Genomic DNA, 12,884 nt, shown 5'->3' with positions numbered 1-12,884 from the left:
TAAACATTTACGGTAATTAATTTAGGCTGCACACCTTTTCTAACATTCACAGTAGTTTATTTTGAGTAGTGCAGCTTTTAAACATTTCCGGTAATTAATTTAGGCTGCACACCTTATCTAACATTTACGGTAATTTATTTTAGAGCAGTTTTTCTAGCGTTTACGGTAATTTAATTTGAGTAGTGCAGCTTTTTAAATATAGAACACCAACATGCTCAAAATTAAATAAATAAATCATTATGAAATAAGAAAAAATATTTTTATTCTATTTCATAATTGTGTTTTTCATAACGGCTTATTTATTTCATAATGACTCTTTTCAGCAGAATGACTTCAGCTGTCAATCAACGTCAGTGGGTTGGACCTTCACACCCACTGGCTTATCCTTCACATCTGCCGTTTATTGCTAGTATCACTCCTCCGCCTGTGAATAGTAAGTGGCCATGAGGGTGCTGAAGATCCATCGTTAGGCTGATGGTCCTCATTGATCATGGGAACAGCTGGTTTTGAATGTCAACAACAAACTGGTTGATCCACTGAGCAGGTGCTATTTATAAGACTGAGCTGAATACAGCACCTCGGACTGAAGAAGTCTTTCAGACTCGCTCTTTTAGTTCTTTGAATTTAACAAGATTAACACGTAAAAACAACTATTTGTTTGCTCTAAATTATAAATTATATCTAAACTGTTAGCTCTAAATTATGTCTGAGTGAGCAGGTATTCAGGAAAACTAATGGATGTGAAGGATCAGCCAGTGGGCGTGAAGGTCCAACCCACGGACGTTGATTGACAGCTGAAGTCAGAAATAAACAAGACAATTTTTCTTATTTCATAATGCTTTATTTATTTATTTAATTTTGATTGGTGTTCCATTTTTTTTTTTTTTTCATTTAGCCTTTATTTATCCAGGTTAGTCTCATTGAGCCACGAGAACTCATTTTCAAGAGAGACCTGTTTAGGGAGCACATGGTGGGGTTAAGGGCCTTGCTCATGGGCCCAGAGTGGGGCGAATGAGGGTGGGGGCAAGTGTGGGTGTTTCACCTACCCCACCCACAATTTTTTGATGTTGTCGGGGCCGGGGCGTGAACCGGCGATCTTCGGATCACAAGCCCACCTCTCTAACCTCTGCACACCACTCCCCGGTTGGTGTACTGATCGGTGTTCCATATTTAAACATTTACGGTAATTCATTTAGGCTGCACACCTCGCCTAACGTTTCCGGTAATTTATTTCAGCGGCACAGTTAGTCTAGCATTTACGGTTACTCGTTTTAGGCAGCGCAGCTTTTTCAGCATTTGCAGTGATTTATTTTAAGAAGCGCAGCTTTTCCAACCATTACGGTAATTCGTTTAGGCTGTGCAACAAACATTTACAGGAATTAATTTCAGCCGGCATAGCTTTTATAGCCTTTACGGTAATTTCCACGTCTACCCCGCAGCTTGTGGGAGGTTCAGACCTTAACATATGGTGGGAGAAGAAAACTGGGAATGAAACAACTTGAATATAAAAATTATGGATCTTTGCTGGAGGTCTTTTAGGCGCAGCTAAAACGAAGTTGTATTTTTTGATGGTTAGAGAGAAGAGTTTGTTCTGGCTGGACCTGTTTGGACCTGCGGTTTGTTTTCAGTGATGGGGGGTGTGGGGGGGGGGTTACAAACTGAGCTCGGCGGCGATGAGCGAGCTGCAGCTCTCCTCCATCTAATCCACTTCCTCCCCAGGAAATGGAGAAGGCGGATTTCTGCCCACACTGCAACTTCCTCCCTCGTTCTTTTTCTCCTTTTTCACATCCCTCCTTTGCTCGTCTTGCTCTTGTGCCCCCCCCCCCCCCGCCACCAAATCGAGTCGACTTCCACGTGTCTGCGGATGTGAACTGACCCGTCGGTTCGCTCGGCAGGAAACCCGACACGGACCTGTTGAGCCTTCTTCCTTTTTCTGCAACAATGCGAAAGAGGAAGCGTGCAGGGGGAGTTTCCTGTTCGTGGCGCCCCGCGCAGCTCCGAGGCCCTGAACTTCACACTTAGCAGGAACTAAACAAACAGGCGGGTTAAACATTGACAGGTGCGCGGCCGAAACGCTCCCGTTACTCTTTGAACTGTTCCACTCTCTCCTGGCCGAGCTCCAGCCTCGCCTCCTCTTTGATTGGGCAGGAGACGCAACTAAACATCAACCCCCCCAGAGCCATGATGGAATGACACCCCCCGACTCTAACAGTAGTAAAGGTCAACTCGCTGCTCTTCCTTCAGGCGGATCTAAAAAATAAAAAGATAAACACCCGCAGGGGTGATGAACTCTAAACGCTTTAATTGGTTTTTACAGGTCGGGACGAGCTTCTGAAGCGAAGCCAGACGACTCGGAGCGTTCACGGGTCCTCTTCCTCCCCGGAGCGTTCACGGGTCCTCTTCCTCCCCGGAGCCTAAAGGAAACGCTCAGCTCTTTCAAAGTGGACTTAGGTTAAGGTTCTGAGCAGTTAATATCCTACCTGCTGTGGATGGCTCTTTGAACGACTTTAGCTTGGACACTAACGAGTCCTAATTAAAGTCTCATCACATAGAAACCTTTATTTATCCATTCATCTGTAAAACTAACGTCGGAGGCCTAGCAGTCCCTGAAAGAATGCATATCGCCCGCCACCTGACAGAGTTGTAGCTGTTGCACTCGAGGTATATGTTAGGGATGACTCTCAGCTACATGACAAGTTTTAGCTGAATATTTGTAATCACCGTATTTTTTGGCCTATAAGTCGCTGCTTTTTTTTTTTGTTTGTTTTTGCATAATTTGCGTACATTGCGACTTATACGGCAAAGCGACACATTTATGGATTTTTTCCCATATTTATAATGTTATTCTTGTTAAAGTCTTCCCACCATTTGGCAGCCAATCGATTTTTGGCACACCGGCCCACATTTCCGGGGTTGTCAGCAGTGACGCATAATAGAAGCAACGTACACGGCGAAGCGATGTATTTATGGATTGTTCCACTTTATTAGACACACGTGGACTGATGCGACTTATACGGTGGAAAATCCGGTACATCTGTGGCAACCATTTTGAATCAAGTCGACCCCAAAAGCTAAAAAGTCGTAGACGCTCATATTTCTGAGATTCGTTGAAAGTTGGCCAGTGGATCAAGAGATATTTTGCTAACACACAAATACATCGTTGCCCCGCCCCTTTAACGTTGTGAGTAGACGTCTGTGAACCAAACACACCCGGGTCCATTTTCAACAATTAAAAATCTCACTTTTCCAAATTATTTAAAAGTTTTATTTGATTTCCTGTTTTTATCACCCGGACGTTTAAGTCTCATTTTGTTTTTAAAGCATGTTGCGAAGATAAAACGATCATAGATATTTAATTTTTCCTATTTTTAATAAATACTACATGGAATTTTATTTTTCCAGACAAACTGGATCTGATTCTCACAATCCACCACTAAAATAAAAACCCAACTGTATTTAGTTAATGGTTAAATTTAATAGTTAAAATTAAATTAAAAGTAACATTTTCCTTGAAATTTTACAAAAGTTACCAAATGTTTTACAAAAACACACGATGAACCTGTTGGTTCGAGAAGCAGTTTTCATATTTCAGGAGATGAAAAATACTCAACTGAGCAACTTTAATTAATTTAGACTTTTCTAGAAACTGCAGTAAAATACGGAAACACCAACGACTGTCCTTACTTTGTTTTTTCCCAGTCCTCACACTGGAATCCAGACTTTGTAGAGTTGTTTATGAAAAGAGTGACGTCTTTAAGGAAAATGTAAGATTTAATTTTGAACTGGCCACTGGTTCTTCAGCAGCTCTTTAAAACTCACTTCTTCTGACGAGCAGCTTTTTAGAAAAACTGGTTCAGGTTGTTTTGTAAGTTCAGCCCATGAGCATCTCTTGCTCTTAAAAAAAAATTGGAAAACGGTAAAAAATTAAATCTAAAAAGTTGCTCGGACCTGATTTTAACAGAACCGTCTCACTTCTGTCGTTCGTGTTCAACAACGATCATTAACGTTGGTCACGTATTGAAAAACCGTCCGCCTGCAGGGGTTTGGATTGTTCCAGTTCTGACCCGATCCGATCGCTTTGAGCTCCTTCACTAATGTTCTGCAGCACAGTTCTGTCGGGTTCTGATAAAGCTGTTTGCTGATGATGTTTGTGTGGATGATGAGGTAGAAGCTGGCACGTGAACGGTGTGTGTGTGAGACTCACGCAGGTGCGCGGGCAGCCTGGCGGGCTCGTCCTCCATTCGGCTGGCTGGCCTGGCGGCGGGGGCATGGACGGGGGAGGAAGTGGAGTTTGGCAACGGGTTGGCGGAAGGACTGAAAGAGCTCCTCTCCTGCTGTGAATAGACACAGAGACAAAGTGTGACTCACACGGCTCCACGGTGCACTGGCCCCGAACCCAAACGCACGCCGACTCGCTTTTAATAAACCTGGTCGGAGCGGCCGGGTCACTTTCAGGACACGTCAACGTGCAGAAAACAACGTTCTCCAGCCCCAGATGAAGCCGGTTCTGGAATCCAGCGGCCCTCAACCCTGGTCCTCGAGGGCCACTACCCTGCACGTTTTAGTCGCTTCTCTGCTCTTCAGCCGGTCTTCGAGTTCTGCAGAAGCCCGTTAATCTCACGTTCGTTCAAATCGGGTGTTGAAGCAGAGGAACGCCTGAAACGTGCAGGACCGTGGCCCTCGAGGTCCAGAGTTGGGCTCTGCTGCTTTAGAGACGGTTCTGTGAGCTTTTTGGATCCAGCTGCAAAGTGAGCCCAAGTTTAGAAGTCTGGGGAGTTTTCTTTACTCAGAAATAATTTGTTGTTAAATTCACGGCTTCATCTGTTTTACAGAGAGATCTTCAGTGTAAAGAAGAATATAAACAAGTTTAAAAGTAAAAATATATATATTTTTTGGGCTGACCGGTAGATTATTTACATACCATAATGCCCTGCGACTTACACGCCGATGTGACGCGTTTATGGATTTTTTCCATATTTATAAACCAATTTTTGGCTGAGATATGACCGTTTTCATTCATTCGGACTGAAAATATTAAACACTACCATTTTCAGCCACTAGATGGCACTCTGGTAGTATGGCATGCCGTTGTGTCATGTAATAGGTAAAAGTGGCTATAAATGACACAAACAGCTTGCCATAGCCTGCCACTGTCGTCTGCCTGGAGCAACCGTTATATCGGCTTTATTTGGTTGTGCCGCCCCGGTGAAATTCAGCTAATTTGACCAATGAATTGAATTTGACCATTGTATACATGATGTTCGAACGACTAATAAAGAACCTTAAATCCTTGAAATGCATTTAGTAAGTATAAGTTCAACCGAGACACACCTTTACTATAATTTCGAACAAACAAATAATTGCTCACCGGCCCACATTTCCAGGTTGTCAGTGGTGATGCGCAATAGATGCGACACATACGATGAAGCGACATATTTGTTTTTTTCCACTTTATTAGACTTATTTGGACTGATGCGACTTATAGGGCGGTGCGACGTGTACAGCAGAAAATACGGTACAGATTATTTTATTATAGAAACTTTTTTCCGAACACAGTCGACCGTGAGCGTTTCTGCCACACAGACAGTTCGACAGTGGCGTTTGGGTCGGACAAACCGAACAGTTTGGATGAATTTACCCTCAGATTTGTTGAGTAAAGTTTGACACGATTTCAAAACAATCTAAAGTAAATCGGACTTAAAATGGGGAGTATGAATGAGGCGATGAGGGAATTTGTTCGTGGCGATGCTACGAAACGCTGTTCTTTGAACGTGTTCTAATATTTGCTGTTGGATCAAAAGACGAGTCGAGAAGTTCCAGTACGTTAACTCTGACCAAACCCTGGTCTGGATTAAAGTTAATCCTCCTCTGTTGGCCTCGAGTTGAACAAGTCTTGTAAAAACGGTCACCTGGTGTGTATTTTTCAACTACGGTTGGCCGAAGTGCCGAAGAATAGGTCGACAACAGCGACGCCGGTGGTGTCGTCTACGTGATACTCGGGTACACAGAGTACCCGCTACAAAAGCTTAAGAAGTTCAGTATACCCACTTAAAAGTGCCCAATGATACATGATTAGACACGTGTCATTGATACGTTAAACGGTAGTTAAACGTTTCCGTAACAATCCATCTGAATGCAGCGCTTTGCTTTGATACGGTTTTATAAATTCTACATTTTTAATACAAAGTTGTACAAAGTTTGTTGCTCATTTATTCAAATATAAACAGAGAAATTTGAAAATGTTCAATACGCTTAAAAATCTAAATAAACTGACGATTACATTCATTGTACTAACTGGTGTACTTTCATACCCAGTACAACAATGTAGACTGCACCACTGGGCGACGCTGATGGTTCGTGTTGGACACCTGGCAGTTTTGTTTTTCTGGTGCGTATTTTAGCTCAGGGTTGTTTTAGTAAATAACGTAGACGGGTTTTAAACCCCGCTAAATTAAAATGGCCTTCAAAACGAGATTTATTTCTCTCATTTTTCACGAAACGAGTTCGCTCGGGGCAAAAATGTCGCTCCTGTGACACTTGAGACCGTCTCTAAAGACAAGAAATTAAATGCCAAATATTCAAGCTCCGAGCCGAGTTTCGAAGGAAAAACGTTGAAACGGTAAATTTACCGTTTCAGTAAAACCTTCGTGTTTGCGGCGCTCCGCTGCTCTGGATCAAACGTTTGTTCCGCTCGTTCTTTAGCAGCATTCAGTCCCATATTGGCACCTGAACGAGACTCGACCGATTTCGCCACCTTTGTTTACCTCCACAGACGGGATTATTTTATTTTAATTTAAATCTCGAGTCTTACGTTGTTAAGTGTTTCTCTTTTTATTGACTCCGTCTTTAAAGTCGGCTGTCAAACAAATTAAATCCACTGCTTTTATAGTTTTTTGTGTAAGACCTGAACTCTGCAACAAACGTCTACTTCAGGTTCTCCTACAAACGAAGCGCCTGGAATTCAAGTTTCTTCCTGGTTCCAGCCCGCCGGCACCACCACGGTGGACCGGGAACGTCCTGTGGAAGCCAGGCGGTAAACTGTCAGCTCCCTACTTCCTCCTTTCAGAGCCGGAAGCAGCTCCTCAGCTGCCTCGGCTTCAGGGCTGGAAGTTGTCCTCTCTCAGAAGAAGAACTTGATTCTGACCGTTCTGCCGACGTCGAACTGAGCACCAAGCGTTTCAGTCGAGCTTTACGCTGCTTCCCAGCCGATTGTCCTGATCAGACGCAGATCAATCAGTTGATGGTTTGCTCCCAGATTTAGTCCAGTATTGGCTCCAATCTATTACCGTTTGATTCCTTTTGGATAAGAGATTACTCCGGAATAAATGAGTGGATCATTCAGATTGCAACACGTTACGTGCGCAAAATTAACGGCTTTGCACAAAACCAGAACTTTTGTTTTGTGCTTCTGGGACAGATGAGACAAAACTGGAGCAGCGGGACTTGGAGGCGGCTCGGTTCTGTTCTGCACCTGACACTGGGGTCCTGAATCTGTTCAGGGTACAATGAAATCTCACGACTATCAAGACTTTCTGGAGCCAAAAGTTCTGCAAAGTGTCAGAAAACTTGGTCATGAGTCCTCCAACAGGGTAATGGCTCAAAACCCACAGATAAAAACACAGAAGAACGGCTCAGAACCAAACACTGGACTGTTCTGGTGTCCTCCTGAGCCCTGATCTAAATCCTCTTGATCATCTGTGGAAGGAGCTGAAACATCTGGAGAAGGAACCCTTCACACCTGAGACACCTGGGGCAGTTTGATGAGGAGGGAGTGGACCAGAACACCCGTGGAAATCAGGAATCAGTTGACTCAACAAATTACCAAGTTGAAGGTACCATCATTTTATGTTCGAGGCTAGTTTCATTAATGCATTTTAAAATAGTTCTGTTCAAGGAAAATCAGTAAATTATTAATTTTATCTATTTCAAATCAAAGTGACCTTTGTTGTTTTTGTTTTTTTAACTAGCGGATACAAACTAAAGAGACATCCATTGAGATTTTGGATGAGACTATCAAGACTAGTTTGTATTTTTAAGAAGCTAATAAAAATATATATAATTTGAATGATTTTTATGGACCTTTTAACATATACCAATGTACATGCGTGAAGTCAGGTGCTCAAATACTCTAGCTACTCCCGTTATCTACGGTAGGAAATAGTAGTAGGATACTAATGGTTGATAAAGGTGAATGCATAAAGGCAAAACATCAAAATTACTAATTAATTGTATTAATTTTAGTCTGATTGCCATAGTCGGTGAAAGTAACACACAAATGACACAAAAAACTGAAGTAGAATGAATATGTCTAGTCCACAATGCATCGTACAAATACTAAGTATGCACATTAGTATCCACAGGAAGGTCCTTGGTAGTAGATTATTTGGTGAGCACCAGAAACGAATTGTACACGCATTTCTTCAGCAATGTCGCCTTAGGGCCTCCGTAGAGGCTTCTAACATTCAGGGTTCAGGGATTTTTTTTATATATTTTTTAGTTCCAGCTTTAGTTTTCATACTGCGACTGTTTGTTTGAGGCTAACTTTTTAGTCGGCGCTACTAGTCTGCCTGTCTTTTACGGGAGTGCAGAGAGAGGGGCGGGCACACGGGTGTGCGGTTACCATGGCGACCTCAATGAGCGGCTCGGGTCACAACAGAGAGAAGTGGGGCTTGCGGGAGAAAGTTGAGGGGGAATTATTTTTGGTGCCAAATTTGTTCGGATTCGCCGCCGAACCGAACAGTCACGACTCCGCGAGCGCGTGAGCAACAGATGAGCAAAACAAATGAAAGAAAAAAGCAGACGGCGGCGGTACCTTGTTCGAAGCCGGGGAGGATCCAGACATGATCTCCCGTCACCGTCTCTCCCGCTTCCACTTCTCCGGTTTTTATTTCCTTCACGGAGGAGAGCGGCAGCTGCGGGAGGTGCGGGAGGTGCGGGAGGGGGAGGCTCACCGACTGTTGTTCCGGGAGGAGAACTTGTTTTTCTCTTCCAGGCTCATGAAGCCGCTTCTTCTCCGCTTTATCGGACTTGTTTACAGGTCGGCTCCATGGCGGCTCGTCGGGCTGAGAAACTTCTTTTGTCCGTTTTCTCCGCTCTCTTCACATGTCGCTGCTTAATAATCCCTTCCTGGAAGAGAAAGACACCCCCTCTCTGTGTGTGCGCGTGCGTGCGTGCGTGCGTGTGTGTGTGTGTCATTGATATGGATGTGTGTAAAACGGCGAAATGACGTGAATTCCCAGCTATGAGCCTTGCCCCCTTTTAAAGGGAAACCCGAAGCAGGAAATGTTAGCTCTGCGGACAAACACAGCAGCAATAAACAGATTTATTTACTTGTTTACTGTAAGGGATAAAGGTAAACAATTCGCTGAAGGTCCTTTAATATTAAAGGGATCCCTGACTAGTTGCAACAACATACCTTATTTGATCACTTGAGCCATAAAAGCGAGACACTAAAAATATTGTAAGCTGTTTAGTTTTTATAATTGTTTGAAGATTGTTGACACAAAGGCGTCACTGTTTTATTTATGATGCAATGCATTCTGGGTAAATGACGTAGACAGGTTGCTTTGGTGCAACAGTTCAGCTGAACTAGGTGTTCTTCAACGTGTATTTTTGAGACTGATGTAATTGAAGCAAGGTTCTAAATAAAGATTTAAAAAAAAAAGAAAGTTCAGCTTGAATGTTCATTTTGGACGTTATCTGACGTTTAGCGCGTTAATTTATACACAAACGTGTTGACAAGACGGAAGAACGCAGAAATGACTCGGCTTTCGCATTAGCATGACATTAGCTTCAGATTTAATAGCATTAGCTCCAGAGCTATTATACATTTATAGTGATTAGTTCCTTAGATGAATAATGTTAACTGACTTTTTATGTATGTGAATGTTTCGGTGCAGTGCCCTGAGACGACCTCGGGTGTGATTTGGTGCTATATAAATAAACTGAATTGAATATTAAATTAGTTCCAGAGCGAATAGCAATGATCCAGAGCTAAGCCGTCTGACATTAGCTCTAGACCTGATAGCGTTAGCTACAGAGCTAAAATATATTTATATCGTTAGCTTCAGAGCTAATAGTGCTAAATCCAAAGCAAATGTTTATTGTTAGCTTCAGCGCTTATAACGATAGCTTCAGAGCTAATGCTAAATCCAGAGCTATTATATATTGCGTTAACTCCAAACCTAATGGCGTTAGCTCCAGAACTAACAGATATGACATTAGCTCCAGACTTAAGAGCATTAGCTGCAGAGCTAATATATATTTATAACATTTGTTTCAGAGCTAAGTGCTAGATCCAGAGCCCATATATATATATATATATATATATATATATATATATATATATATATATATATATATATATATATATATATATTGCATTATAGCTCCAGTACTAATTAATTAAACATCAGAAGTTGATCATGTTTGATTGTTTCAACCCTATTATTGTGCATGAGGACTAATACAAAATGAAACTTTATTGCGATGTTGTTGAGCACAGCTAACCAAAAAGTTAGCTTGGCTAACCTATATTTTGCTAACTTGAAAAATTAGCTTTTCTAACACGTTACCACCAAACAGGTAAACAAAAAAAAAAAAAGTTAGCAGAAGCTAATGCTAACCACTAACTCGATTCACTCAGCATGCATCAAATGTCTTCGTCTCCCTCCAGTTGAAGCTGCATGACCAATCGTCTTGTCGTGTGTACAGATAGTGAGCGTGCCCAATGGTCCTTCAAGACACGCCCACAACAGACATGAACAAGCTTGTGAATCGTGTTAGTGGACCTAAAGTTGGCTAAACTTAATTTAGCGGAAGCTAATTCTGCCAACGGTTTCTAAAGTTAGCGAAAGCAATAAGTCGCTAAATTACATTTTTTTCCACTGTTAGATGCGTAATGGAACCGTGCACTTCATGAACAAGTACAACCGATGTATGCCATTGCTCCAGAATGCATCGCACCGGTAGAATAACGGCAACATTCTTAGGTGAAAAATATATTAAACTATGTAATTTTTTTTAAGTAATTAGGAGTTTTCACATGTCACAAACTACATATTTTAGTGGAAATAACATATTAAGGCCAATATGTGCGATTAGAGATCCCTTTAAGACAATACGTTTTCCTGAGGGGTGAGGATCCAGCCATGAGTGTTTTAGCACTATCTTAGCCTGGAATGTGCTATATCAATAAATGCGACTTGACTTGGAAGAAAAAAAATTGAATTTAAATATCTGTTGAGGAAAATTTAGCTCCCCACAAGTTAGGTTGTTTTTTTTATAATTTATAAAATAGTCTTTTTTGCAACTGATAACCAGAAAAAATGACTAATTTTCAGTCAAACTTCCACAAGTCGGTCAGAGGTCAAACATGATTTTTATTTTTTTACATTCATATTTTACTTTAATTGAACAGAGTTGCTGCAGTCCAGTCTATCTGCCAACGGTCGAGCAAACACTTCAGAGCGGCAGATTCTTCAGCCTGCATGTGGTTCTAATACAAACCGGATTCCAAAAAAGTTGGGACACTAAACAAATTGTGAATAAAAACTGAATGCAATGATGTGGAGATGGCAAATGTCAATATTTTATTCGTAATATAACATAGATGACAGATCAAAAGTTTAATCTGAGTAAATGTAACATTTTAAAGGAAAAATATGTTGATTCAAAATTTCACAGTGTCAACAAATCCCAAAAAAGTTGGGACAAGTAGCAATAAGTGGTTGGAAAAAGAAAATTGAGCGTATAACGAACAGCTGGAAGACCAATTAACACTAATTAGGTCAATTGACAACATGAGTGGGTATAAAAAGAGCTCCTCAGAGTGTCAGTGTCTCTCAGAAGCCAAGATGGTAAGAGGATCACCAATTCCACCATTGTTGCGCAGAAAGATAGTGCAGCAATACCAGAATGGTGTTACCCAGCGTAAAATAGCAAAGACTTTTAAGTTATCATCATCAACCGTGCATAACATCATCAAAAGATTCAGAGAATCTGGAACAATCGCTGTGCGTAAGGGTCAAGGTCGTAAAACTCTACTGGATGCTCGTGATCTCCGGGCCCTTAAACGTCACTGCACCTCAAACAGGAATGCTACTGTCAAGGAAAAACAGAATGGGCTCAGGAATACATCCAGAAAGCATTGTCAGTGAACACAATCCACCGTGCCATCCGCCGCTGCCAGCTGAAACTCTACAGTGCAAAGAGGAAGCCATTTCTAAGCAAGCTCCACAAGCTCAGACGTTTGCACTGGGCCAGGGGTCATTTAAAATGGAGTGTGGCAAAATGGAAGACTGTTCTGTGGTCAGATGAGTCACCATTTGAAGTTCTTTATGGACCACTGGGACGCCATGTCATCCGGACCAGAGAGGACAAGGATAGCCCAAGTTGTTATCAACGCTCCGTTCAGAAGCCTGCATCACTGATGGTATGGGGTTGCATGAGCGCTTGTGGCATGGGCAGCTTGCATGTCTGGAAAGGCACCATTAATGCAGAGAACTATGTTCAGGTTCTAGAACAACATGTGCTCCATCTAGACGTCATCTCTTTCAGGGAAGACCCTGCATTTTTCAACACGATAATGCCAGACCACATTCTGCAGCAATCACAACATCATGGCTACGTAGGAGAAGGATCCGGGTACTGAAATGGCCAGCCTGCAGTCCAGATCTTTCACCTATAGAGAACATTTGGTGCATCATAAAGAGGAAGGTGTGACAAAGAAGGCCCAAGACGATTGAACAGTTAGAGGCCTGTATTAGACATGAATGGGAGAGCATTCCTATTTCTAAACTGGAGAAACTGGTCTCCTCTGTCCCCAGACGTCTGTTGAGTGTTGGAAGAAGGGGGGATGCCACACAGTGGTAAAAATGGACTTG

At 42.2% G+C, this 12,884-nt stretch overlaps 1 protein-coding gene across 1 annotated transcript in view; it reads right to left on the bottom strand.

Moving 5' to 3' along the window:
• The window catches only part of etv6 (ETS variant transcription factor 6), a 33,383-nt gene extending 24,196 nt beyond the window's left edge, over window positions 1-9,187 (bottom strand). The window contains exons 1-2 of the mRNA XM_037696263.1: window positions 8,813-9,187; window positions 4,205-4,334 (exon numbers count right to left, since the gene is read on the bottom strand). Of these exons, the coding sequence (XP_037552191.1) occupies window positions 4,205-4,334; window positions 8,813-8,842 (160 nt within the window). The 5' untranslated portion in view covers window positions 8,843-9,187. The remainder of the gene's footprint in view (window positions 1-4,204; window positions 4,335-8,812) is intronic.
• Window positions 9,188-12,884: the final 3,697 nt, after the last annotated feature.

This window comes from Nematolebias whitei, chromosome 22 (assembly GCF_014905685.2).
Source record: "Nematolebias whitei isolate Nwh7 chromosome 22, NemWhi1, whole genome shotgun sequence".
NCBI lineage: Eukaryota > Metazoa > Chordata > Actinopteri > Cyprinodontiformes > Rivulidae > Nematolebias > Nematolebias whitei.
This window is presented reverse-complemented; position numbering and strand designations above follow the sequence as displayed.